At 42.0% G+C, this 27,750-nt stretch overlaps 1 protein-coding gene across 2 annotated transcripts in view; it reads right to left on the minus strand.

The window, feature by feature from the left end:
• The window catches only part of EPHA6 (EPH receptor A6), a 1,374,331-nt gene that overhangs the window by 23,183 nt on the left and 1,323,398 nt on the right, over positions 1–27,750 (minus strand). For both annotated transcript variants that reach the window (XM_082246035.1, XM_082246036.1), the window contains one exon: positions 4,505–4,654. In XM_082246035.1, the coding sequence (XP_082102161.1) occupies positions 4,505–4,654 (150 nt within the window). The remainder of the gene's footprint in view (positions 1–4,504; positions 4,655–27,750) is intronic.

A 27,750-nucleotide genomic window follows, 5' to 3' on the forward strand; every position in this document is an offset into this window, starting at 1 on the left:
CATTATCCTGACCGGACGTCATATGTTGACGGCAGGATAATGCGCTCTGCGCGCCCCCCGGGGGCCTGCAGAGCGGCGATCGGTGATGCGGCGTGTCACACTGACTCACCGCATCTCTGATCTCGGTAAAGAGCCTACTGACGTAGGCTCTTTACCATGTGACCAGCCGTGTCCAATCATGGCTGGTCACATAGTACACAGGAAGAGCCGTTGATCGGCTTTCCTCAGTACGTGCCTGACAGACACGAGTAAAGGAGAGCTGATCTGATCATTCTGACAGGGGGTCATTGATTACCAGTGCATACCCTTTGGGGGGGTGCCACTAGAACCACCAGAAATGCCCACCCATGACCCCAGGGATGCCCACCCATGACCCCAGGGATGCCCACTATGACCACCAGGGATGGCAATCAGGGCTCAGGGAGCCCGCCAGATCCCTCCCCATCAGTGCTGCCCACCAGTGCCCATTATTGCCCACCAGTGCCACCTATCAGTGCCCATTAGTGCCCATCAGTGCCGCCCGTCAGTGCTGATCAGTGCCGCCTATCAGTGCCCACCAGTGCCGCCTATTAGTGCCCATTAGTGCCCATCAGTGCCGCCTATCACTGCCAAACAGTGCCACCTATCAGTGCCCATTAATGCCGCCTATCAGTGCCCAGCAGTGCCGCCTATCAGTGCCCACCAATGCTGCATATCAGTGCTACCTATCAGTGCCCATTAGTGCTGCCTATCAGTGACGCCTATCAGTGCCACCCCATCAGTGCCACACCATCAGTGCCACCCCATCAATGCCTCCTCAATCATCAGTGCCTGTCAGTGCAGTTTCACGTCACAGGAGGTTATAGCTGCCCTTAAATCCACAAAGGCGGGTTCTGCTCCGGGTCCGGATGGTTTCCCGACTCTTTACTATCGCAAGTTTAGTTCGGTATTTAAATGGTTTATCGGATGGGGCTGCATTAGACCACAACTCTTGTATGGCATATATATATATCTGTTATTCCAAAGCCTAATAAGGATAAGGGGGATTTGGAAACTACAGAGCCATGTCACTAATACATAATGATCTTAAACTGTTTAACAAAGTATTGGCTAACAGACTGTCTTCCTTTAGTAGTTCCTCTGTATGTAAAGATCAAGTGGGCTTTATCCCCAGTCGCCAGGGGCCAGATCAGATTAGAAGAGCAGTGGACATTATCACACCTCTGTGGTTGGGATGGGCTGGGGGCTCCTCTCTAGAGGGACTTCTTTTATCTTTAGACCTGCAGAAGGCTTTTGTTTCTTAGAGACCTGGGGCGTTGGTCCTCTTTTCTTACATATCCTGCAAACACTATATTCTCACCCACAAGCCAGGATTAAATTATCAGGATACCATTCTGATCCCATTACAATTGAACGTGGTATGCAACAGGGATGTCCACTGTCCCCTCTGCTCTTAGCTATTGCGATTGAAACTGTGGCCGTTGCGACACTCGATAACCCGAAAATGAAAGGTGTGCTATGTGGTCCCCATACACATAAATGTGCATTATTTGCAAATGATATGCTATTATTTGTAACCTCACCTCACTCCTGAATGTTCTTCAGACTCTACGTGATTTTGGTGAGATTTCTGGGTTTTGAGTGAACTAGACAAAATATTCTGCCATGAATATTAATGTTCCAGACTCACTACTCTCACCTATTCGGGAATCCTTCCAATTTCAATTGGATGAGGTAGCTCTTCCATATTTAGGGATTATTCTCTCCCCTTCATTCTCGTCCTTATATTAGGTTAATTATCCTTCCTGTTTTAGGCACCTAGAGTAGCTACTTTCTAGTTTATCTCCTGTGGCTTGATAGAATTTATGCAATCAAAATGACCATTCTGCCTAAACTTCTATATTACTTCAGGTCTTTACCGGTAAGGTTCTCCAGGGTAGACTTTTTCTGCTTTCAGGCTAAGGGGTTAACATTTATATGGGGGACTAAAGGCCATAGATTGGCCCGCTTGGTGTTCTTGAATTCTATTATATTGACCTATTATAAGGCAGTGCAAATAATGCAACTGTTGCCGCAAAAGATCAGACTGGGTTCAAATGGAACGTCAGACTATTCTATCCTTAACAATTGACTTTTTCCTGTGGTGCCCTCTCAAAGAGAGGCCCTTAGTGCAGTCACCTACACTTTCCTATTCTTTTCCTATATGGGATTGATCACGCTCTAGTCCTTTGCTGACCTCCACGTTCACCCCCTTAGCTCATATATTTCATAACTCCTATTTCCCTCCTGGTATGGATATTAGAGCAATTAGGTGGTGGACAGATAAGGTTCTATACCGCATCGGTAATTTTTTTACTAATTGCGGCCCCTTTACTCTCTCCCATTACTCCTCGGTCCTGGAGATGCCTCAAACCGAAATGGTTCAGTATCTATCAAATAGCCCATTTTTTGCGGTCAATATGGCCTTCATGGGAACCCCCTGCTCTAACAGTGTATGAGCAATGCTGTAGTGTACTAAAGATCAGGGCTCTAGAGGGAGTATTTCTATGTTATATGAGTCGCTGCTCACTCCATCTCAGATGTAACCATTGATGTTGGCCTGGGAAAGGGACCTTGACCGTACTGAGGACCTGGAGTCTTGGTGTTCCAGACTTCAAACCTTCTACAAAGGTATCCTTAACGTATCTTTGACACACCTGGCCAAGATGTATAACACAGACACTGCAGAATGCTTCAGAGGCTGTGATATGCGAGGCTCTATACTTCACATCTGGTGGGAGTGTCCCAAAATCAGGGCCTACTAGAATAGGGTGTTTTGGATGTGGGAGCCTTGGGCGAACTAAATACATGTACATTTGTCCATGACCCCAGGGGCGGTACAACCACGGGACTTGTCTGTTGTTACAACAACCTCCTTTCTAACCTAACCTAGGTATCCTTATGTGTTTTTTTGGATCTTTATTTCCTCTGACTTTCATCTTCTTTCTCCTTCCTCTTCTTCTCTTCTTTGACCCCTCTTTTGATAGCCATTATACTGTCTTTGTTGATGTGATATCAATGGTAACTAATGATACTCTACACCAATCAGGAATACTTTTTGAATGCCTTTGTTATGTAACACATTCTGTAACAGTACAGAGATCAACAATCTACGCTCCCATGCATTTTTGGGTTATGGTTGGTGGTTCTTGGTAGTCAGTTTAGGTTTGCTATCATATGCCTATATTGTTAAAATCACAACTTTATGTTTTGGAACTTTATGAAGTGTGTTGCTCTTGACAATGTGTTATTGTGGCCATGTGGCTGTTTTTTCTATGCTGACATGAATTAAAAAAAATTGAACGTAAAATGCTCCATTTGAGATAGTGGAGTTGATTTTCAAATGGCAAACAGACTGTGCACTTTGCAAAGTACAGTTGATCCAGAGCTTAGTAAATGAGGTAAAGCTTTACTTTGCAAAGAACACCCAAACATGTGCACCTGATTGGATGATGTAAATCAGCTGAGCTTCCACTTATTTACTAAGCTCTAGCGCAACTGCACTTACAGAGAGCAATTGCACTTTGCAAAGTGCACAATCTATTTGCCTTTAGTAAATCAACCTCAAAGTGTGCATCCCAAATTGGCCAAGATGGTAAAGGTGGCCCCTAAGGTAGTGGTAAACAGCCTGATATTCACCTGGGTGTTGCCTTGGTCCATTGAATAGGAGAGGTTCATGACTATTCTTTGGGATAATACATATGGGTTTTGCCATGCATATTTACTATGCATGTTAAGAGAAACTTTACTTGTTTTTTTTTTTTTTTTAATTTAAAGACAACAGCTACAAACACTATAGCTGTTGAGTTTTAAGAAATATGGAGTCCAGCACTGTCTTCCTCTGAGCCCATTATTCACCAGGCTTTGTTTCCCCAGTGCCACCATCTTGGATAGTGGAGCCAGCTGTGACTTCCTAAAGTCTCAGAGCCCTTTCCCCACTGCACATGTGTGAGGTATGACAAGTTCTTGATGCCTCCTGGGACATGTCACATGTGCCAGGAGGCTACTTGTAGAGGGGACAGGTCAAGCTGGCAAAGTTGACAGGCAAGTATTGCCAAAGTGAGAGTGGGTACCTGCCTGCTCCCCCGCAAAAAAAAAAAAAAAAATGTTAGAGGAAGGAAGGAGAAAAGGGATGAGCGGTACTTTCATTTTTAAGTGAAGTTCAACTTTACATGTGTTCACCATGAATTTACCTTGCTTTGTATGGCGTGATCTCAAAGGTCTATATACATTAGTTCTTACACACCACATTCAGATATTTACATCTGCTTAACCCAATTGAGTTTTCCAGTGGCAAACTTACTCAAGCAAATAGAGCTAAAAAATGGTGTGACATTTTCTACAAAAAACTTTTTAGAATGTTATTTAAAGGTTTGAGAAAGACATAAAACTGGCAATTGTAATAAATCATTAGCGTAACTGTGCAATGTGAAAACTACATATGCAGTCAGATAAAAAGAAATAAGAATACACAGAGGCTACTTACATCCTGATTGGACATCTCCCAGTACGGCCTTTCTCCATAGGACATTACTTCCCACATCACGATACCATAGCTCCAGGCATCGCTAGCAGAAGAAAATTTTCGATAGGCTATTGCTTCTGGTGCTGTCCATCTGATAGGGATTTTTCCACCCTAAAGGCAGACATTTTTTAGTTTATAGATATACATATAAAAGTGAATTCAATCAAAACTACAGGTTGATACCATGCATAAATAAAAAACACTATTAATCTACTTCTGTATTTGAAATGACAGTACCTCAATCTGCCTTTAGTCTCATACAATCTTTGTGCACCAGGATATTTACTGAGACTGGGAATGTCAGCAAAGAAAACGAAATACATTGCACAGTGATGTCATTCTAACAAGATGAATAAGCTTCTAAGCAGGTGCTTACAGGGTATCCTTGAATGTATTTATGCTGTTGTATTAATTGCCCTGTGTTAGTTCAGGCTGCCCAGGATGGGACTGTGTCTCAGACCTTTCCAAGGTTTTCTTGGGTCCTGCCCCCTGTTGTAAGCCACAAAAACACAAGGGGAGCACTCAGAGTCGAGGCTCTCTTCCACATGGGATTACAGAGGAAGGACAGCTGCACCATCTCGTTTTTCTGGAGCTCCTAGCCCCCTTCTGGGCAACCCTGCTGGGATTATCTCTGGAACCAGAACTCTGCTAGTAATGTACTATGAACTGGGGCAGTCTGCCCCCATAGACGTAGCTGCAGGTACAGGAGAGTGAACCTTACAGGAGGAAGAGAAGAGATATGACGTCATCAGTGTGGTACTGCTTCTTTGTAGTTGTCTATGTATTTTTAAATATTATGTGAGCATAATTAGTCTGTGTAATCATGTAAAAATCTAGTAATTTCTTCTAATAAAAAAATATTTTAAGAAAATGGCCTGGTTGCAAACTGGAATAAGTATCAGTACATCAGTAGGAAGGAATGAGTACACAAAACTCAATCCTTCCTTGCTTCTGAAAATCCTCCCACCACTGTGCAATACTATATAAATCAAAGGTAGTAGAACCCAAAATGGGAAATTCCATGTTACAGCATTGTTTAAAAAAAAGCAAAAATTACCACACTGTAATGCAAACACAACTAAACAAATTAAGATGTAACATCAATTATGAAATTGGTATTGTTATCTGCCATTAACAATTGTCCACACCCTTTCCTTGCAACAAAGACGCAGACAACGCTGGACTAATGCCTCGTACACACGCACCGATTGTTGGCCGAACGATCGGCCGTCTTTTGTCCAGTGTTGTTGTGTTGGTCGAAATGTGCTCTAGACTGCACACGAATTTTGCCGGCCAACAACAACCAACTTCAGAAGTGATGTCATGTGCTGGTTAACTTTACGTGTGTTTTTTCTTCTCTGAGCATGCCCAGTCTTGCTCATCTGATTTTTGTCTGCCGAAATCTGTACTGACTGACGAACAATCGGCCTAAATTTCATAGCCTGCACACCAGATTTTTTTCGGCTGAAAAGTCGCAGTCGGTTGTCAGAAGCATCATACTAACAAGTCGACAATCGGCCGATCGGACGTTGGCCGAAAATTCACGGCCAACAATTGGTGCGTGTGTACGAGGCTTAACTTATCAGAAGGCCCAGCAGGCTTTGCAAACATTTGTCATGGGTGCATACAGTAATAAATGTTATAATAACTACTATAATTCACCACTTTATAAAACTGGTAAAAAAAAAAAAAACAATACACTTCATTTTTTCAATAAACCTACCAAGTGCAACATCTGGCACAATATAATCAGTGTTGGGGGTAACTAGTTACAAAGTAACTGATTACAGTAACTACATTTCTTTTTTTGGTAACGAAGTAATGTAACTAGTTACAATACTAATATTGGTAACTACACTACTTTACTATGCTATAGGAGGTAACTACACTACTTTACTAGACTATAGGAACGCGCTTTCCTGCGTTACCCAAGCCGTGCGATACAATCGTTATTTCGAAGAATAGAGAGGGATGAAGTTTATGACTTTTTGTTGCACTTTATGTTTTATTCTGTTTTTTTAGGTTTTGTTCTCATGTTTCCCAAAGCCTGTGTTTATACAATAAACTCTATGCAGAAAGAGTGTTCTTCTACACGGTCAATTTAGAAAGAGGAAAGTAAAGTAATAAGTAGTGAAGTTACTTTTCAAATGCAGTAACTAGTAAAGTAATTTCATTACAATTTACAGAAGTAACTAGTAACTAGTTACATTTTTTGAGTAACTACCCCAACACTGAATATAATCACATTTCATATATACAGTGTACAGATCCCGAGTAGTTACAAGAAATCTTACACTCTATAGGAATCCACATTTTGAATATATACAGTATTTGTTTGTTTCATACATTGTCATTTTCTTAATATCTATCGACCTTTTGAGGTAGACAGTCTCCCGAGAGGTGTCTTTGATGCTCCAACGCCCCCCTAGGGAGCTCTTTGGTGCTGGTGCGGTTCTGTGTGGAGGTGGGGCTCACGTGGCAAAAATGTGAATTCAGTATACATTCTATTTTTGTAAATACTATGTAAAACTTTGGAATATATTGTAAATGATGTTGTTTTTCTTCAGATGAGTGCTGTATACTTTTCATGAGCCCTGACGAAGCAAATGGCGAAAAACTTTGGCACATGAATATTTATCATACCAGTACTTGATTCTTGGTGTATGACTGTAAACAGTGAACTCTACAAGCACCATGTGTGTTTGTCTTTGTTTTTACTCATTTAGAGACGTACATGTTGTATGATCTTTTTTAAATAATTATTGTCAAATAAATTGTATTTATAACAATAACAAGCTTCTTTTCTGGCCTGTATAGTTCAAAATACATTTTGCCCTCTTTTTCCATTTTCTATGACACAATATAACTTGGAAGTAAAATTGTTTCTCGGTGGACTGTTATAAAAAGGTACAAAGAAGTAGCCGTGATCGTCCTGACCGTGGACCTAATTCCTTTTTTTGCTCCCCCAGTTGCTAGACAACTGCCAAAATTGCTCTGTTAATACTAAGCATAGATCAATTCACTTCAGCTTCTTAACTCTGCTTTCTACGACTGGAAAAACGTCCAAAATATGCTGTGCTAGCTTGCCATTTAGAAATATTCCTAAATGATCTGAGGACTGAAGAGGATTAATCAAACCTGTCATTTTCCTTCTCAAGAAGCCTTTACTGATAACAAGCATTTTTTTTTTTTTTTTTTTTTTTTTGCAAGCAGGTCGATGGCGCATTTCTGCCCTGCTTATAAAACTATAATCAACCAAGAGAAAAATGCTAATGTGATTCCTAAGCAATATGCCATATTAACTGGGCTACTGAAACGTTCATGAACGGGGCTGTTTAGTACTTTCTGGTTCACGACAATGCTGAATGAGCTACAAATGTCATTAAATGACAAATTTCAAAGGGCGGTAAAGGATTTGTAGTAATGAGGATACAAGTGTCATAAAGGCTAATTGGTGTGTAGCTTATAGGAGGCAGCTGAAATACAAGCCTCCCAGCTGCCATGTCACACATCAGGTACAGCACAATGGGCTAATGCTAAAGTTGGAAACTAAACATTGTTTAAAGGCTGCTTTATTTCCATTAAGTATATAAAAAGGAAATCCTTTTCTGCATGCAGTACTTTTTTGTTTCATTATCCTTTTGTTATGATCATTTCAGTGGAAGAATGTTGTAGGAGATGCCTGACAAGAACAAGGACATTGTGCTGCTTAAAATATTAATTCCCTGCAATTTCTGTTTAAATTGTAGTACTCTTTCAATTTTCTCTAGACTAGAAAGTAATGTGGAAAAATGCTGTTGACAAGCGAATAAAGCGAATGTCCCATGCACAGCCCAACTGTCAGCCAACAAACGTTGTTTAGGACTTTTTCTAATGATACCTGCCTTTGTATGAGTCACCCCTGACTGGCAAGACAGACAAATACCTATTCAGTATGCATTCCTTGTGCAGATGCTTCTTTGGTCCACTGCACAATGCTTCTGTATCAGTTATATTTCTGTCACCGTTCCCGGAAAGATCTGCTTAATGTTGAGGTTCCCTCAGATGAGGACAATGTCAGACAGGGCAGTCTACCCATGTATGGCCAGCTTTGTCCACGGAACATCTAAGTGCTAAGTCCTCTACTAATTTATAAGACATAAGCAGTCACTGCAGATAGAGCTCCTCCAATATGTACCATCCAGCATACAGTATCTCACAAAAGTGAGTACACCCCTCACATTTTTGTAAATATTTTATTATATCTTCACGAGACAACACTGAATAAATGACACTTTGTTACAATGTAAAGTAGTGAGTGTAAAACTTGTATAGCCATGCCAATTTGCCGTCCCCTCAAAATAAGTCAACACACAGCCATTCATGTCTAAACTGTTGGCAACAAAAGTGAGTACACGATTGGGCCCAAAGTGTCAATATTTTGCGTGGCCACCATTATTTTCCAGCATTGCCTTAACTCTCTTGGGCATGGAGTTCACAGGAGCTTCACAGGTTGCCACTAGAGTCCTCTTACACTCCTCCATGATGACATCACGGAGCTGGTGGATGTTAGAGACATGGCGCTCCTCCACCTTCGGGTTGAGGATGCCCAACAGATGCTCAATAGGCTTTATGTCTGGAGACATGCTTGGCCAGTCCATCACCTTTACCCTCAGTTTCTTTAGCAAGGCAGTGGTCATCTTTCAGGTGTGTTTGAGGTCGTTATCATGTTGGAATACTGCCCTGCGGCCCAGTCTCTGAAGGGAGGGGATCATGCTCTTCTTCAGTATGTCACAGTACATGTTGGAATTCATGGTTTCCTCAATGAACTGAAGCTCCCCAGTGCCGGCAGCACTCATGCTGCCCCAGACAATGACACTCCCACCACCATGCTTGACTGTAGGCAAGACACACCTGTCTTTGTACTCCTCACCTGGTTGCCGCCACACACACTTGACACCATCTGAACCAAATACATTTATCTTGGTCTCATCCGACCACAAGACATGGTTCCAGTAATCCATGTCCTTAGTTTGCTTGTCTTCAGCAAACTGTTTGCGGGCTTTCTTGTGAATCATCTTTAGAAGAGGTTTCCTTCTTTGATGACAGCCATGCAGACCAATTTGATGCAGTGTGTGGCGTATGGTCTGAGCACTGACAGGCTGAACCCCCACCCCTTCAACCTCTGCAGCAATGCTGGCAGCAACCTCTGGATATGATTCTGAGCACATTTTTTGGTTGACCATGGCGAGCCATGTTCTGAGTGGAACTTGTCCTGTTAAATGCTGTATGGTCCTGGCCACTATGCTGCAGCTCAGTTTCAGGGTTTTGGCAATCTTCTTATAGCCTAGGCCATCTTTATGTAGAGCAACAATTGTTTTTTTCAGATCATCAGAGAATTCTTTGCCATGAGGTGCCATGTTGATCTTCCAGTGACCAGCATAAGAGAGTGAGAACGATAACACCAAATTTAACAAACCTGTTACCCATTCACACCTGAGACCTTGTAACACTAATGAGTCACATGACACTGGGGAGGGAAAATGGCTAATTGGACCCAATTTGGGCATTTTTACTTAGGGGTGTACTCACTTTTGTTGCCTACGGTTTAGACATTATTGGCTGTGTGTTAAGTGTTTTGAGGGGACAGCAAACTTACACAGTTATATAAGCTGTACACTCACTACTTTACATTGTAGCAAAGTGTAATTTCTTCAGTGCTGTCATATGAAAAGATATAATAAAATATTTACAAAAATGTGGGAGGTTACTTTTGTGAGATACTGTACATGCTTTAGTGATGAATGATCAGGTGGATGGATGGATGATGTCCTCTCTTATATGTAGATCCCTTATCACGAACAGGGAAGCTCAATGATCACTGCTGTGGTTGTGAAGATGTGATTCAGTATTTATCCGACTTCAGCATTTTAATATTATAAGGATCACAGTGATTTTTGAATACTGAAATAAAACACGTTTTACTCCATATGCCAGTGGGACACAATTTTTTAAATTAAAAAAAAATGAAGTCCAACTTCAGAAAATTCCCCCTTTTAGAGGGACTGTGCTCACACTGAGGGGGTTAACGGCTCGTTTAGTCTGGGGAAGAGTAAAAAAATCTTTAACTTACCTGATCATCTGCTTCCCTGGCATATGGTGCTTCCCCATGCTCAGGCAGTGAAATGTCCCTTGCGGCCATCATGTTCAATTCAGTGCTACGAAACCTGCTGGACTTTAGGCCACTGGAGCATGGGAGAAAAGATGCTGCAGGGACCAGTTTAGCAGCGCAGAGGAGGGAAGGATTGGGTTAGTAGATCTTCTTTCCTACGTCCCCAAGACTGCAAGGGATCTTTTTTAAGTATCCCTGCATTGGTCTAGGTCAGAGATGTATATTAACTAAGTAGAACTACTTCAGTACTGTACCTAAGTACCGAAAGGCGGTATCTGTACTTTCCTGGAGTAGAATTTTTTTCTCCTACTTCCACTTTTACTTCACTACATTTTTTCGATGATTTCAATACTTCTAGTCCGATATTTTTTTTTTTTGTGCTGCATAGTTACTCGTTACTATTATAAAAATTACCACTGCTAGAACAGTAGATGGCAGGTTTCATGAAGCTCAAAATATGTGTATTATCAGCGCATACGAAAATAAAAGCTACTGTATGTATAAATAAAAGCTGCATTTGAAATAATAAAAAACAATATGATGTTCAAACTTTTGACTTCTTTCTTTAATAACTACATAACACAGTACTGGTACTTTTACTTTCAGTACTTGAGTAGCAAAATGTTTTAAAAAACTACTTGCAATACTTAAGTACAAAAAATGTTGAATACTTTAGTACTTCTACTCAAGTCACTTTTTGATCGAGCACTTGTACTTTTACTCAAGTATGGGTTTGGAGTACTTTATACAACTCTGGTCTAGGTATATATATGTGTGGCTAAACTGCATAGGTTGGTTGGTTTAAAGAAGGCTGGACTGTAATGGAGTGTAAGGAGCAGAGCTGAGTAGTCAGTTTGGTTTGTATTAAAGTGGTGTTGCCTCCTAAGGTTGTTTTCCTCATTTTTCTGCCAGAATTTGACTGCTGGAGAGCTTCAACCGGTAGACACATTAGGTTTCTTCCTGTTTTCCTGCCTGTTTGTTTGTGTTGTTTTGACTTTCTTGTCTGTGTTCTCGTTGAGAAACCTCTTTTGTGAGACTACCGAAAGCCACCAGAATAATTAAGGCATGAGCAACCCAGGTGTCAAATGATATATCTAACAAGTGATCTTGTATAAATATGGAAGTCCACATGGTGCAAACAGTGCAGGAGAACTACAGAAGCTAGCCTATCCCTGGAGAAATAATAGAGTTTGGTTTGGAAAATCTATCACAAACAATTTATCTTCACCTTAGTAAGCTTGGCCAGGGAGCATCAGACAAAGTTGAGGAGGTCCTTATAAACACACTAATGTTCTCCAATCTGCCAATAAATTGTCAGACTGGGAAAATATCTTCTGCAGGCACATTAAAGTGTTACTAAACCTACAACAGTAATATCAGTCTGTTTGTGCAGTAAAGCATGCTTGTAATACTCACTGTGGAACCTAAGAAGTTAATCCTCCACATTGTGTAAATAGGCTGTGTGATTCTGTCTCTCTGATCCTCCCATTTTTCCACTGCCCCTAATTTATCTTCTGATAAAACAAAGCATTAGGAATCAGGTATCACATGCTCAGTTTGGTGTGTATTGCTAGAGAGTTTATTTTTTCTTGGGAGAGTGCATGTGATCAGCACAGGGACAATCAGCACTGTCCAGACAGAGGATTAGAGGATTTCCCTTTGTGTAACGGAGGCAGATATTAAGTCCAGCCAGGGTGGCAACCCTAACTCCCTCCATTAATATAGTGGAAGAGTGAGTGTAGCCACAGGATTACCAAGTCACAATAATGGAAAAAAAAAATAGTAGTCTGGATTTTTAAAAACCCTATAATTAGGATGGGTATTAACTATAATCTACCAAAGTGAAGGTGATGCACTTTTGTCACTGTGCAACTAACCCACTGCCTTCCACTTTTATTATAAATGTAAATAAAAAGATTTATTTGGAAAAAAAAAAAAGATTTCTTCAGAAACTCCTGTTGCTTACATATGTGTTACCTACTGTTCAATACAATTGGCTCCTAAACAAAACATCTATTTTTTGCCTCACTGATATTATCTGTATCAATAAATCCCCTCTTTCCAACGCCCAAAATCCCAATACCCAACATGTTTTGCCACTGCTGGCTTCATCAGGTGTGAAAGCAATGCAATATCTGTAAAAAAATGTAGGAAGAGAAGCCACATGTACAAAGTATGTACATGTGAGTTTTATGTCTACATTTTTCACAGGTTTTAACCTTAAGGCATTCCCCACATTAAGGTAAAAAATGTCCCAGCAGTTTTATTGTCACCCCCATCTCCCTACACTTACCTAAGTCTTTTCTCGATTCAGCGCTGTGCTCATCTGCAGTGGCACTCTCTCCTCTTCCTCTTCTAAAAGGGCACAGAGGCAGCAGTGAGATCTAATGGCTCTTGTAGCTGTCAATAAAATCCTGTGAGGAAGGAGCAAGTGGCAGGGCCGCACCGCAATGCACTGTGTGTGTGTCTATGGGTGCACACAGCCCGGCTCTCGAGTGCACTTGCACAAGAGCCGCTATGATAGCCAGCTTGCTCTGGGAGCATTCACAGAAAAGGAGAGGACAGCGACAGTGGGTGACCACAGAATAGGAGGTACGAGATCAATCTATGCAATACTATTGCACAGAGAAGGCAAGATCAACATCTTTTTTAATTTAGGGAAACGGAAATGTACCTTTATAACCACTTTATGACCCAGTGGGTTAGGTGCACAGTGACAAAAGTGTTTTACCTTTGCACTTGTTGTTTACTGAAAAAAAATCTAACACAGCCACCACATCTAAGAACGTGTAAGATATTAAATTTTTGAATTTGGGATTGGATATATTTTAACTCCTACAAAATGAGATAAGGAGCCGGCGAGGCTCATATTAGTGTCAACGCTTCCTCTTATTATTCTGCTCACGGACATCCTACAATAATTGTACCCCCATTGCCTGGAAGGACCAAAGCAAGCACCATGGGCGATCTCAGATCCCTTCTGTTCCCCAGCAGCATGAGCAGGATGATCAATATTTAACATATTAGTCCTTTATTCTGTTTCTAAAATATCACACCTGTGCCTGAAATGAATATATTATCAAAGCATTCAGCTTCATCAGAGCTACTCTTTTTAAAAAGAGATCCTCTGTTAAAATCGTCATTCTCAAAGTAAATACCTTTGAATTTGATTTTAAAAGGACTCTCAATCTGCAATATAATTAAAATTAAAGAAAGCTGTTACAGGTGGCTCCAAACTATTATTAAAATAGAAATTAGTTATTCTAATAAGGGAACGTTTATAAACTCAAATTCCTCTATCACCAAAGAGGGTAATTATCTTAATTGAAATAGGGTTTTAAGCTTTGTAAAAGATCTCCTTACTTTTAATTGAATTTTTGCTTACATTTGATACTTAGAAAGCTTTTTAAGCTTATTTATTTTTGTATGCCAATTTCATAATTAATGCCTTTGTGGTTGCTTAGTGTAGCAGCACATCACAGCACTCTATACCGTAGTCTTTATCTCCAAGTTACTTAGGAATGAAATCACACAGCTAACCTTCAACTTTTATAATACCCAAGACTGTGTATCATTTCAATGAATTATATATTAGAATGTAAAGTATTCACAGTAGGCTCCCATTGTACAGATGCTAAAAGAAGTTTAAAGTCATGCAAACATGTGACGGAGCACCTATCTATATTATAATTCATGCATACCTCTCCTAAAACCAGCGTGTACTGTTCATGTGGATACCAATGTTAGAAGTGTCCTGAGTGAGCTAATAATGGTTTTAGCAAGGTGTGAACCCTAAGAAGGATTTCTTATTTCAATCTGCACATCAAAGTTTGACCAACAGCTGTCATGCTTTAAAACCATGTTTCTTAATACACTATATTGCTAAACGTACGGGGGCACCTGCCTTTACAAGCACATGAGCTTTAATGGCATCCCAGTCTTAGTCTGTGAGCCAGACCTTCTCGTGCAATTTCAATACCTGACCTCACAAATGTGCTTCTGGAAGAATGGTCAAACATTCCCATAAACACACTCCTAAACCTTGTGGACAGCCTTCCCAGAAGAGTTAAAGCTGTTATAGCTGCAAAGGGTGGGTCAACTCAATATTGAACCCTACGGACCAAGACTGGGATGCCATTAAAGTTCATGTGCGTTTAAAGGCAGGCGTCCCAATACTTTTGGCAATATAATGTATTATACTACACCAATATAGTGTATTATTCTTCCCAAGGAGAAAGAGTTGTATATGGAGAACCAACAATATGTTGATTCTCCATATACAGCTCTTTCTTCTCGGGAAGGGTGGCCCCAAGGCCTCCCTTTACACACGTTTACTGATTCTACATCAGTTGTGGAGGTACCCCATCTAATGGACGAATACGGTGTGTAATTTACACACATATATCCCAAGGGTTGGGTTAAGGTCACTTGTTGTTTTTATTTTGTAGTATTGCAGAAAATTGGGAAATTATAGCCTAGTCTTACCAGATTATAGTCCCACTATCAAGCCCCAGATTCATAATCAAGCAAACTTTCCCCCTTCCAAAAAGAATAATTAAAATGTAGGCTGGGAATTCAGGTTTAATGAAAAACATTTTACTTGCAAATTTTCAGTAACATAACATCCAACATCAGCAGAAGGTGCTCCAAATATTCTTGCTGTCACACACTTTTCAAGTTCCAAGTAACTAAAATGCTGAGCCCCATGTCCACACAGTTTCCCATTGTTGAGTTAACATACACTTTTAACTAAGGGGTACAGTCCAGGTCCCCTTCCTTATCCAATAGGGAGTAATCCAAATTCTCCCTCTAAAGGTAGTGAGCACCTCACCGTAGCATTGTTGTCCACTGACCAGTTCGGACAAGAATAAGAATGACCTGTTTGGTGAAAATCTCAAAAGTTCCACCAACCATTCTTTATACCAAGAGAGAGGGTAGCACTTTCAGGAAAGAGTGAGAAATGTGTTGCGGCTCCTTTATTATCCACAGGCTGGGTTGGATCTTGAACTAGGTTAAATGCCCACTAGTCTGCTAGAAAGTCCAAAACCCTTGGCATGGGTGTCTAGCTTGCAAGAATGTCTTACAGAATCACAGGTCCATTGCAGGAAAAACAGTTCACACGTTCATATTTAAACTATTTAAACCACAGGAATGTGTATCCCAGTGCCACGTTTACTTGTATGTCCACTGACCAGCTCAGATAAGATAAAGAGATCTCTCCCCTCTCTGCCAAAAAGGCCCAGAAGATTAATTTACTATTATTACTGGTACTTGGATAGCACAGTCAATTTACAAAGCACTTTACAATTCCTTATTTTCCCTGTTTCTAAGGCAGCCTCCTCAAACAGGTTGCCAAGGCACCCTGGGGTGCATTAAGGTTTTTTCATGGGGTGCCTTGGCAAAATGTCTAAAACTTTAACCAAAATTGTGTTCAGGCTAGTAGGTGGATCAAGCCTGCCTTTAAGTTACATAAAGCCACAGGAATTCATTGTTTCATTTTGCACCATTACAACCCTCTGGTTGCTGACGTCCTAACAAACAATGTCTTAATCGGTTCATAAAGAAGATGTTGGGAACCTACATAGCATCTTTGTTTGCCCCTGCCCCTCTCCATCAGCACTCAGGTCACATTAGCAGAGTGAGGGAGAGAAATTAAGGGAGAAGAGAAACATTGGGATACTAGTCAGTACCAGTGTGAAAAGGTAAAAGGTGTGTTTGCTTTAGAAGAATAAATCACCTCTAATGCTGGAAGTCCTACATGTGTGGAAGCTGTTGCAATATTTAAACCTATTAGCTTTGTTTTTTTGTTTAAATAGGGTGCCGTGAGGGGGTGCACCGTTTAAAGGGTGCCTTGACTCACAAAAGGTTGAGAAACACTAATCTAAGGTATGAGTGAAAGGAAAAAGGTCACTAAGCAACCTTGAGGCAGGACCTCTAAATTAAAGGACCTTACATTCCTCTAGAGTAGAAGGTGTTGAAGGTGCTACTACTGTCAGAGGGAAGTGATGTTATCGTTCAAGAAGTTCAAAGTTCTCTTTGGCAGGATATGGGCATGTAATAGGGCATATTTGTCCTCACCCTAATCAACTATGCTCTTTTATCAGCCACTTGTTACTTGTTTTAATAAATGTTGTTGGCAATCAAATGAGAATAGACAATATAGGGTGGGAATGGGAGGAACCACACTGCTCTGTGCAGTTATGGTCTGAGCATAGACCTGCTGCCTGACTGGTATAAATTGGACATGTTGCCAAAGTTATCATTATCAAAAAGACCATAAGGCCTGTATTGCTTCCCAGAACCCTAGCTCTTCTTCTAGGAGTATAATGAAATACTTAGAGGGATGTGTGGCAGACCATGCCCACAGTAGTTGGGAAACATACTGAGAAAGCCACAGGTTAATATGTAAGCATCGGAAGATATCCCCTTTATCACTGTTCTGGTGGCAACTTAAAATTATCAATTAACCCTCACTTTCATTCTCATTGACATTGGTGATCAGGATAATTGAAGAGAGTGAATTTTGTTAGCCATAAAAACCTGAGTTTTGCCTTTAGGTATACTGTAAGCACAGCAGGTCTGAGACAGAGAGAGAGAGGAGCACTTTCAGAAAGGGAAATGCAGTGTGAAGTCACAAGCTGGGGTGGGTCCTTGACCTGGTTGTATTGTTTAAATGCACAGTAGTAGCCCGAAGTATCCCACCTGCTATTTCTCCAACAGTACCGATAAAAAGAAGGGAGTCGCAATCTGCATAGCAAAAAAGGTTTCATTTACGCCCAAAACTGTGATCCGCGATAAGGAGGGTAGATATGTCATGGTGCATGGCAGGATCAATGAACATGAGGTTACTCTTGTTTCCTACTACGCCCCCAATGTGGTCCAACTTTACTTCTTTCGACAAATGCTTCAGGTGGTCCTGCTGCATGCAACGGGGTATGTCATCTTTGGTGGGGATAGTAACCTTCCCTTAGACCAAGTATTAGATAAGTCGACCTCCCTCCGCTCATCCCTTAGGCACACCCCTAAACAGGGAGTGAAACTGGCACGTCTGTTGCGTTCATATGACTTAGTTGACGTTTGGCGCAATGAACACCCCACTACTAGGGATTTTACGAATTATTCCCACGCTCACAAGACCTATGCCCGTATTGACCACTTGTTTACCCTGTCTCCCCTCCTCCCATTCGTCTTAAAGTCCCAAATATTGGTGACTCCGTGGTCTGATCATTCACCTGTTGCGATGACAGTGTCTGATCTCTGGACGAAACCAAAACCCGCTCCCTCGCGGCTCAATGCCTCTCTGCTTAATGACCCGACGGTTTTCCGGGAGGTTGAGGGCGCAATATCCCAATACTTCCTGGAAAACACAGCCGCGGACACTTCCCCGGCGATTAGATGGGCAGCCCATAAGGCCACAATAAGGGGTAAACTCATTCAGATAGCTTCCAGGAAAAAGATCGAACGTGCTCTAGATATTCATAAGCAGGAAATGGACCTTCGGGACCTACGTTGATATCCGCCATAAAATTGACTCTGCTAGACTGACGCTTAACCTTAGCCTGACCACACGCGCGGAGAAGTCTCTCCGGTGGTCAGGTAACCGTTATTACACCTTAGGAGACAAACCAGATACCCTGCTGGCCCGCAAATTGAACGACCCTTTTCCCCGGCGCTCCCGAAACTGAAACTTCGAAATGGCAATAGAACCCAGGACCCTCAACTGATTGTTAATGAATTCTACCATTTCTACGCCAAATTATACTCCTCGCCGACCCCTCTCCAACGACCCCAGTTTAAAGCTTTCTTTCGTGACCTTCCCCCTTCCACGGCTGTCAACTGAACACGGTGACGTCATGGACAGGGAGTTTACGGAATCAGAAGTGCTGATGGCCATTAAACATATCAATCCTTCTAAGGCCCCGGGTCCGGATGGCTATTTGGGCCACTACTATAAAAAATTTGGGGAAGCTCTAGCCCCCCACCTCTGTTCCTACTTTAATGCGATCAGGCGTGGCTCCCCTATCCCCCACTACGAAAACAATGCCTTCATCAATGTGATCCCCAAACCCGGGAAAAGACCATGGTGACTGTCTGAATTACCGCCCGATCTCCCTTATAAACTTGGACGTGAAAATTATGACCAAAATAATAGCTACGCGACTTAATTCCTTCTTAGCTCAGTATATCCACCCTGACCAAGTGGGCTTCGTCCCTACCAGACAGGCTTCGGACCAGACCAGACGGGCCATTAATGTTATCTTGGCCCTCCAGTCGGACTGGGATAGGGGGGGTGGGCAGGCGGAAAGGTATGCTATTGTCTCTTGACCTCCATAAAGCGTTCTATTCTTTATCGTGGGAATACCTATGGCTTACACTCGAGCGCTTTGGCTTTGGTCCCTCGTTTCTTATGTTGCTGCGAACCCTGTATAGTGAACCTGTGACAAAACTGTCGGTCAAGGGTTATTCCTCGGATTATTTGGAGATCCGCAGAGGCACGCGTCAGGGCTGCCCTCTATCCCCTTTATTATTCATCCTTGCCTTGGAACCCCTGGCGATCAAGTTACGGATGGACCCAAATATTCAGGGCATCCCCTGTGGAGATATGGTGCATAAATGCGCCCTTTTCGCTGACGACATTCTATTATATTTGTCGACCCCATTGGTCTCTATCCCCAATTTGCTTAAGCTGCTAGGGTCGTTTACGGCAATTTCTGGACTGAAGGTTAATCATACTAAATCCCGGGCTTTGAATCTCACTCTGGATGACTCCACGGTATCTGCTCTGGCGACTACTTTCCCTTTTAAATGGCAGGTGGGCTCCTTACTGTATCTGGGCATTAATTTGACCCCGTCGATTACCACTTTCTATCCGCCCCCCTGTACAAAACTCTGGGGGCGGATCTCTCGAGATGGGCCACTAACACCCCGTCGTGGTTAGGCAGGTTGCACTCTGTGAAAATGAATGTTTTGCCACGTTTGCTGTACTTGTTTCGCACCTTAGCGATAGCTGTTAATATGGCAGATCTCAAAACCTTTCAGAATAGGCTTGTAAAGTACATTTAGGGGGAATAGAGGCCCAGAGTGAACAGACGCACCCTAATCACACCCAAATTGCGGGGGGGGGGGGGTTTGGGGGTCCCTGACCTCCTTAATTACTACTACTATGCTGCTCAACTCACTCACCTGGTACGGTTCCATTCTACAGAGCCCCGCCCTATTTGGATGCAGCTTGAAGCCTATCATGTCCCTATTATGCCGATCGAACACCTAATGTGGTTACGGCCCAAGGAACACCCGGCGATCTTGTGCCCTACCTTGTCCCTCTCGATGGGACTATGGAACATCATGGCTTCAAGTCTCCCCATACCCCATTAGCGCCCTTATTGAATAATCCTCGATTTCCTCCAGGCCTCTGTCCCCTAGCTAACCAATAAGGGACTTCTCCGTCTGGCTGATCTGTGCGATAACAGGGGTGTCCTCTCTAGGACTGTGTTACAGGACAAGTACTCTCTGCCGGAGAGCGAGACCTTTCGATACACCCAAATCTCTCACTATGCTTCTTCTCTAAAGAGTATCTGCGATTTGACAACCTCTACTCCCATGGAGTATCTTTGTCGTAATATAGACAGACTGAAGGGTTATATTTCTATGATATATACGATGTTGCTTGAGGATAACACTAAATTGCCTTATATGACCGGTGGGAAGCAGACCTGGGGGAGGAATTAGATAGGGCAGAATGGAACAAGCTGGCGATCATGAATTCCAAATCCCTGATAAATACCTCCCTCATAGAAGCTAACTATAAAGTCTTCCTCAGGTGGTATATGGTCCCTGTCCGGCTGGCGGCAGCAGTCCGGGGAGCGTCTCCATTGTGCTTCCGGGGATGCGGCCAGGCGGACACGGTCTTCCATATTTGGTGGACCTGTCCCAAGGTCCGCCGCTTCTGGATAAGGGTGTATAATTTTATTTACTCACTCACGAATATCAACTTGGTTAAATCCCCTGCCCAGGCGCTGCTAGGTAAACCGATTGATCAAGCCCCCAAATACACCAAGCGTTTGGTCACCTTTATATTTACGGCGGCCAAGATTGCTATAGCTCAATCCTGGCGGTCCCCGGAGGTGTTGTTGGAGTTGCTTAAGGCAAAGCTGACCTGGATCATGGTGAATGAGCGCATGGTGGCCATCCTCCAAGATAAGCTACTTCTCTTTGAGAAGACTTGGACCCCCTGGATGAGATATTGAGCGGGACCTCAGTGTTAGTAACTGTATCCTTGAGGACTCCTATCTCAGTAGAAAGCCACGATTCCTATGCTCCACTAGGACGGACCTGGACACCACTCTCTCTCTCACCCTCCCCCCTATTGATTCTGGACCCCATCCTCCCCCTCCTTTCCCCTTTTCCAGTTTTCCGTTTCTTTCTACTTCTTTTTCCTTCCTTTTCCACTTCTTTTGTGGCTCCTCCCCTCCTTTGGGGCTCTGTCGCCTGACAGATTTGGTCCCCTGGGGACCTCTCTTGGTTCTCTTAGCACCACTAATTGTGGCCTCAAAGCTTTTCATGGTAATGTGTGACATTTGGCTTGTCCCTGAGGTCAATTGGCTGTCCCGGGGCGGGTCGTGTGTGGTGGTGGGTTGGGGCCTGGGTGTTGGCCCCCCCCCGTAAAGGTAACACACTGCGCCGAGCCATCAGGGGGGGGGGGGCCAACACCCAGGCCCCAACCCACCACCACACACGACCCGCCCTGGGACAGCCAATTGACCTCAGGGACAAGCCAGGCCCGCGCCTGGGTCTGACTCGGACCGCCTCGATATGGGACATAGTGGGCTGAAAGTTGCGTAGTGGGATGTGTTATGATTATGTGTCCCCTGACCCCTCTATTCATACTGTATTGTTCTGTTTTACGACAGCTGTTACTCTGTTGTTTCATTCTGTATGTTTGACTTGCACTTGAAAACAAATAAAAATCTATTGAAATCTAAATGCACAGTAGTCTGCTAGAAGGCCCTTAACCTGGCATGGGTGTTTGGCTTACAAGACTGGATGTACAGAGTCACAGATCTTTTGCAGGACAAAAAGTTCAGATATATGTATCCCCCAGTACCATGTTCACTTACATGTTACCCACTGACCAGCTCAGAAAGAAAAAGAAACCTCTACTGCTCCACTCTCTGTTGAAAAAATCCCAGAATCTCATCCCATAATTCCTTATATTCTCTGCTTTTAAAATATGAGTGGCGGGAAAATTTCGACAAGAAACCTTGAGGCAGCAGCTTCAAATTAAAACAGTTCATGCTTACGTATAACAGTTGTGTATGTAGCTGTGGCCTGCAGTTACATTTTGGAACTATATAGTGGGGAAGGAGAAACTTGCAGTACCTCTTGCTAATGGAATTGCCAGTGGATGATTCAATACATCAGAATTAACTTGTAACTAAAATATTATTTTGGTTAGATTGATCCTTCAAAAATATTTAGTTGAACTGGCCCTTTAAGAATATAGTAAAGAAAGATGCAGTGTTCAAAGGATAATAGAAAAAGTACATTTTATCTTTTGTCAAAACGCCATTGCCATTTACAGTATTTAGTATTTCTTCCTCACTTTGCCCATGTTTTATGTTACACTATCTGTCGTCGAGATGGAAATCACTATTGATTTCTTTAGCCGCTGGAACAACCACAAATATGTTTCTGTACATCCTGCAGAAAACAGCGGCAGAGGTGTCTGACAAGTAATATAGGCATTTCCTGATTTACAGTTTATTAATGTGAAATGTGGGACTAAGTCACGTGATTCCGAGCCGCCTATAATTAAGTTTAAATGCAACCGTGATAAAACGGTCCATCTGTAATCTCCATCGGCGATGCACAATTTACCTGCTAGTTATGTGTGTTATAAATCCGAGGGCTTCAGGCATGTCTTATTAATAATCTTATGTCATCTTTCTCTCTCTCTGCACCTGCCACTGAGCTTTCCAGAGAAATCATAATGCCAACTACTTCTCTCTATTCCTAAAATAAAGAGTAACCAGGAAACAAGGCTAAAGAAAGTTAATCCCGCAGGAGTGATTAATCCTACTGAAAGTGTATAATGCTTAGCACTAAGGGGAAATGTTAGCAAATTAACCTAGAAACCAGCTTGTCCCTACACAAGAGAGAAAACTCAATAAGAATTGGCAATACATAAGGCATGGTACATACAGTAATTATCATCCTCAACTCATTCGGCTCCAATTTATTTTTCTGTAGTGTGATGTATTTTTATTCTCCGATGTGCAGTTCCCATTTACTAGCTGCTTCCCAGGAGTGTGATCCAATGTTTTTCTTTCTATTCTTCTGACTTTTCTTCTTATTCTTTTCTGTACTCATTATATTCTTTAATGTGAAGTAGTCCATCTTGCGCAGAAAGCATAGTCACATACACAAAACTACCAGTGTTATTAAAAAAAAGAAAATCGAGTGAGCTGTGAAGCCCACCCCTGACCATGCAAACTTTGCCCATTTTTCTGTGTACACCTGTATTACGAAACTGCGTAACATGTTCTGTGAATGGGTGGTGGAGACCCTGTTATTCATCTGCTCCTTCTCCAAACATGTTGCATTGTGGGACAATAATGGTACGCGTTCTGTAAATCGCAGTCGATACTCTTAACCCCTGCAGCACTAGATCACCGCACTCAGCTGTATCCAGTAAGGTAAGATTTTTGAAACAGCAGCCTGCAGGGCATGGTATATCCACCATTGCAGGTGTTTGGTGCTGTATCAAAAAAAATAAAAAATTTACTTAACTTCAGCATTCATTTTGGACCAAATGGAGAAGGGATATAAATTCTCCCCTCATTTATTTTCCTGATTTCCCAAACACAGGAAGTGAGGTAAAATCCCCCAATGGAATTATATATAACAATAACAACAATAACTTGAAAAAACTTGGTCACAGAAAAGCACTAATTAAAAATGGCACAATTTTAAAGGTAAAAAAATACTGTGAGGTATAAAAAGGGTGTGGGGCCCAGCTACTTCCCTGGGGGATATGCTCCAATGCAAAAATAACTTTTAAAAAAGATTGCTTTTAAAGAAATAAAGGAGCAGTGATTTTATTGATGATTAAAGTGAAACAATAAATATGAAAAATTCCTTTAAATATAGTGCCTGGGGGGGGGGGGGGGGTCTCCTTAGTTTGCCTGTAAGTAAAATGGCACATCTGTACCATGTATAGAACCTGCTGCGGCAAAACTGACATTTATATAGAAAAAAAATTACATTTAAATTTATTTTCCCTGCAAGCTTCCTTTATTTTTTAATAAAAAGAGAGTGAACTCGGAACAAGATTAAAACATTTTTTTGGATAAATTCTGGTGTCTCTTTGGCAGACTTTAGATGGAAATAAAGTTTTGCACCACAGTGAGGAAGCCTTATGTGAAGAGGCCAAATTATAGTACACTTAGGCCAAGATTAACAATTTTTTTTATAAAATCTGATGTCTCTTTTGCAGACCTTGGATAGAAGTAACAGGTGTGGAAAAATTGGGCTTCGAGTGTTGGTTGTGCCTTCACCCGTAACCTTCTAGAGGTAGTTTTTTATGAAGGCAAGAATTCCCTCAGCTGTAAAAAAAAATTATTTGATGCCCCTGTCAAACAGTTGTGGAAAAATTGGGCTTTGGGTGTTGGTGGTGCCTTCACCCCATACCCCTATAGATGTACTCTTGATGAAAGCAAGAATTGGCCTTGCTTTTATATAACTGAAATTTGACACCCCTGTCTAACAGTTGCAGGAAAAATTGGTCTTTGGGTGTTGGCTTTTAGCTTGTCAAAAGAAAAACCTATAAACATATAAACCTATAAAAAAAATAAAAAAGGGGGAACACTAGCATCACAGTCAGAAAACTGTTGCTGACAATTAAAAAAAAAGAAAAAAAAAGAGGGCAGACAGGGAACAAAAAAAAAAGACCAAAAAAAAAAATGGAGCAAACAAAAAGAAATAAAATGTTATGTAATTCTGTGTTAAACACTGCACTGCAGTAACACACTACACTGACACACTATATTCACACACTTTACTAACACTACAATAACACACTACACCCAGAGCCAAATGTTATGTAAAGCTGGGTTAAACACAGCACTACAGTAACACACTACACTGACACACTATATTCACACACTAATACTAACACTACACTGACACTCTACACTCAGAGTCACAATAAGTGAACACACTATCTCGCTAGTAAAAAACTGAGCCCTGCTCTATCTATCTGACAGTGCTAATTGGTGAAGCCTTGCATATGGGAAATGGGAGGAGTGGGGTGTGAATATTGTTATATATAATTTGTTTTTGGTAATTTATTTGCAATTTTGTATCTGAGTTGTGACACACATAGTGTTTCTAAGTATGATCGTAATATTGAATGGGATATCAGTGGTTAAGATTTTCAATGTAGATGTATATCTGCTACAATTAACCCACCATACATGGTCTGATCAGTATGAATCGATTTGTTGGTTGTAAAGCCATGAGCTTTGATTGAACTCCACAACCAATGATTAGGTGACTGGTGTGGGTAGTGTGAGGGATTTGGACCGATATCCCGACTTACCATTACTTTTATGCAAATTTAGTGACCATATACTTTTAGATTGGGAAGGGCTGATGTGGCCACCCTAGAGCCCACTATGTGTGTCTGCTCTCGTAGTAGGTAAAGGCTTCATTGTGGTGATGACTGTTTTGAGTGTAGGTGTAAACTTGGGGTTAATACCTCGGATGGACACCGGATAAATAGAAGGAGCCATGCTGTTTGGACACGCCCTTTGATGAAGATGTGAAGACAAAATGCGTTAGGGTGTGACAGCGCGGCTTCCCAGTCCGTCAGAGCTCGTGCTCTACCTAGTTATCGCCATGATCAAGGGACTCTTAGGAGCGGTGAGAGTGAATGCGCTAACTGAGCAGTATACAGTGTGATCAATGCTTTGAGTTTTTGTACTTTTGCAAGTGTGATTTTAAAAGGGGGATTGTGTACTAAAACCAATTTTATGATGGGATTACGCTATAAATCTGTTTTCTTTATGACTTATTAGACATTGTAAGTGGAGAAAGACCTTGCACGCAAGAAGATGTTTAGTGACACAGACGTACTGTCATTGGAGATCTGTGAGTGGTGGAAGACCCTGCATACGAGAATATGTTTAGTGACACAGACGTACTGTCATTGGAGATCTGGGAGTGGAGGAAGACCCTGCATGTGAGAAGATGTTTAGTGACACAGACGTACTGTCATTGGAGATCTGTGAGTGGAGGAAGACCCTGGAAGTGAGAAGATGTTTAGTGACACAGATGTACTGTCATTGGAGATCGTTGAGTAGAGGAAGACCCTGCACGCGAGAAGATGTTTAGTGACACAGACGTACTGTCATTGGAGATCTGGGAGTGGAGGAAGACCCTGCACGTGAGAAGATGTTTAGTGACACTGACGTACTGTCATTGGAGATCTGTGAGTAGAGGAAGACCCTGCATGCGAGAAGATGTTTAGTGACACAGACGTACTGTCATTGGAGATCTGTGAGTAGAGGAAGACCTTGCACGTGAGAAGATGTTTAGTGACACAGACGTACTGTCATTGGAGATCTGGGAGTGAAAGAAGACCCTATAAGCAAGAAGATGTTTAGTGACACAGATGTACTGTCATTGGAGATCTGGGAGTGGAGGAAGACCCGGCAAATGAGAAGATGTTTAGTGACACAGATGTACTGTCATTGGAGATCTGTGAGTAGAGGAAGACCCTGCAAATGAGAAGATGTTTAGTGACACTGACATACTGTCATTGGAGATCTGTGAGTGGAGGAAGACCCTGCATGTGAGAAGATGTTTAGTGACACAGACGTACTGTCATTGGAGATCTGTGAGTAGAGGAAGACCCTGCACGCGAGAAGATGTTTAGTGACACAGACGTACTGTCATTGGAGATCTGCGAGAAGAGGAAGACCCTGCATGCGAGAAGATGTTTAGTGACACAGACGTACTGTCATTGGAGATCTGTGAGTAGAGGAAGACACTGCACGCCATAAGATTTCTAGTGACACAGACGTACTGTCATTGGAGATCTGTGAGTGGTGGAAGACCCTGCACGTGAGAAGATGTTTAGTGACACAGACGTACTGTCATTGGAGATCTGTGAGTGGAGGAAGACCCTGCACGTGAGAAGATGTTTAGTGACACAGATGTACTGTCATTGGAGATCTGTGAGTGGAGACTCTGCATATAAAGGGATTTTTTGATAGCGTACTGTTATTGGAGATCTGGTATGTGTAACATCCAAGGGCAGTGGATTTCACAAGGTGTGGTGATAGAACTTATGGACTCAATCACTTATATTATCCTCTCACTCTAGCTGTATGAACTACTCTAAACACTCACTGGGTGGTATACATCTTGAATTGTTTAAAGGCACTTGGTGTGCAACACACTAGAGAAGCGTTGCTAATGCTGCAAGGACTGAATATGATTTGAAGCATATGATAGAGAATGCTTGTTATTGTTTATAGCTGCAGCTAATTGTGCAGTGAACTTTTTTCTAACAAATATTTTAAATTTACATGAGCGCTAGGATTAGTGATATATTTACTTTTATTGTGTTGTGAATCCCAGAATACTGTTGCCATCACTTTGACCACGGATGGAACGCTTTGAGCCTTCTTCTTCCACTTTTATCCACGATTACCCAACCATTCAGGAAGTGAAGTGTAACTGGCTCATGTGCAGTGCGCACCCAGCTCTGATACCACAAGCTGCCACAGCCAGGTGCCCACACTTGTAATGCTGGCGCCAAGGAGAGGTGAGGGAGAGAATTGGGGGTTCGGGCAGCCACATCGGTGGACCGTGGGACAGATAAGTGTGTGTTTATTATAAGTCAGCAGCTACACTTTTTGTATCTGCTGATTCTTTTTAAACACAAAAAAGACTGGAACTTAACTTTGAGTTAAATTTAGAAATCTGTTTTTGTGCATCTACATGCCAAAATCTGTCTGCAGCAGCTCTATGAGATGAATGGGGTCAAAGT

The sequence above is a fragment of the Pelophylax lessonae genome, assembly GCF_965119305.1.
Source record: "Pelophylax lessonae genome assembly, chromosome: 2".
NCBI classification, from domain to species: Eukaryota; Metazoa; Chordata; class Amphibia; order Anura; family Ranidae; genus Pelophylax; species Pelophylax lessonae.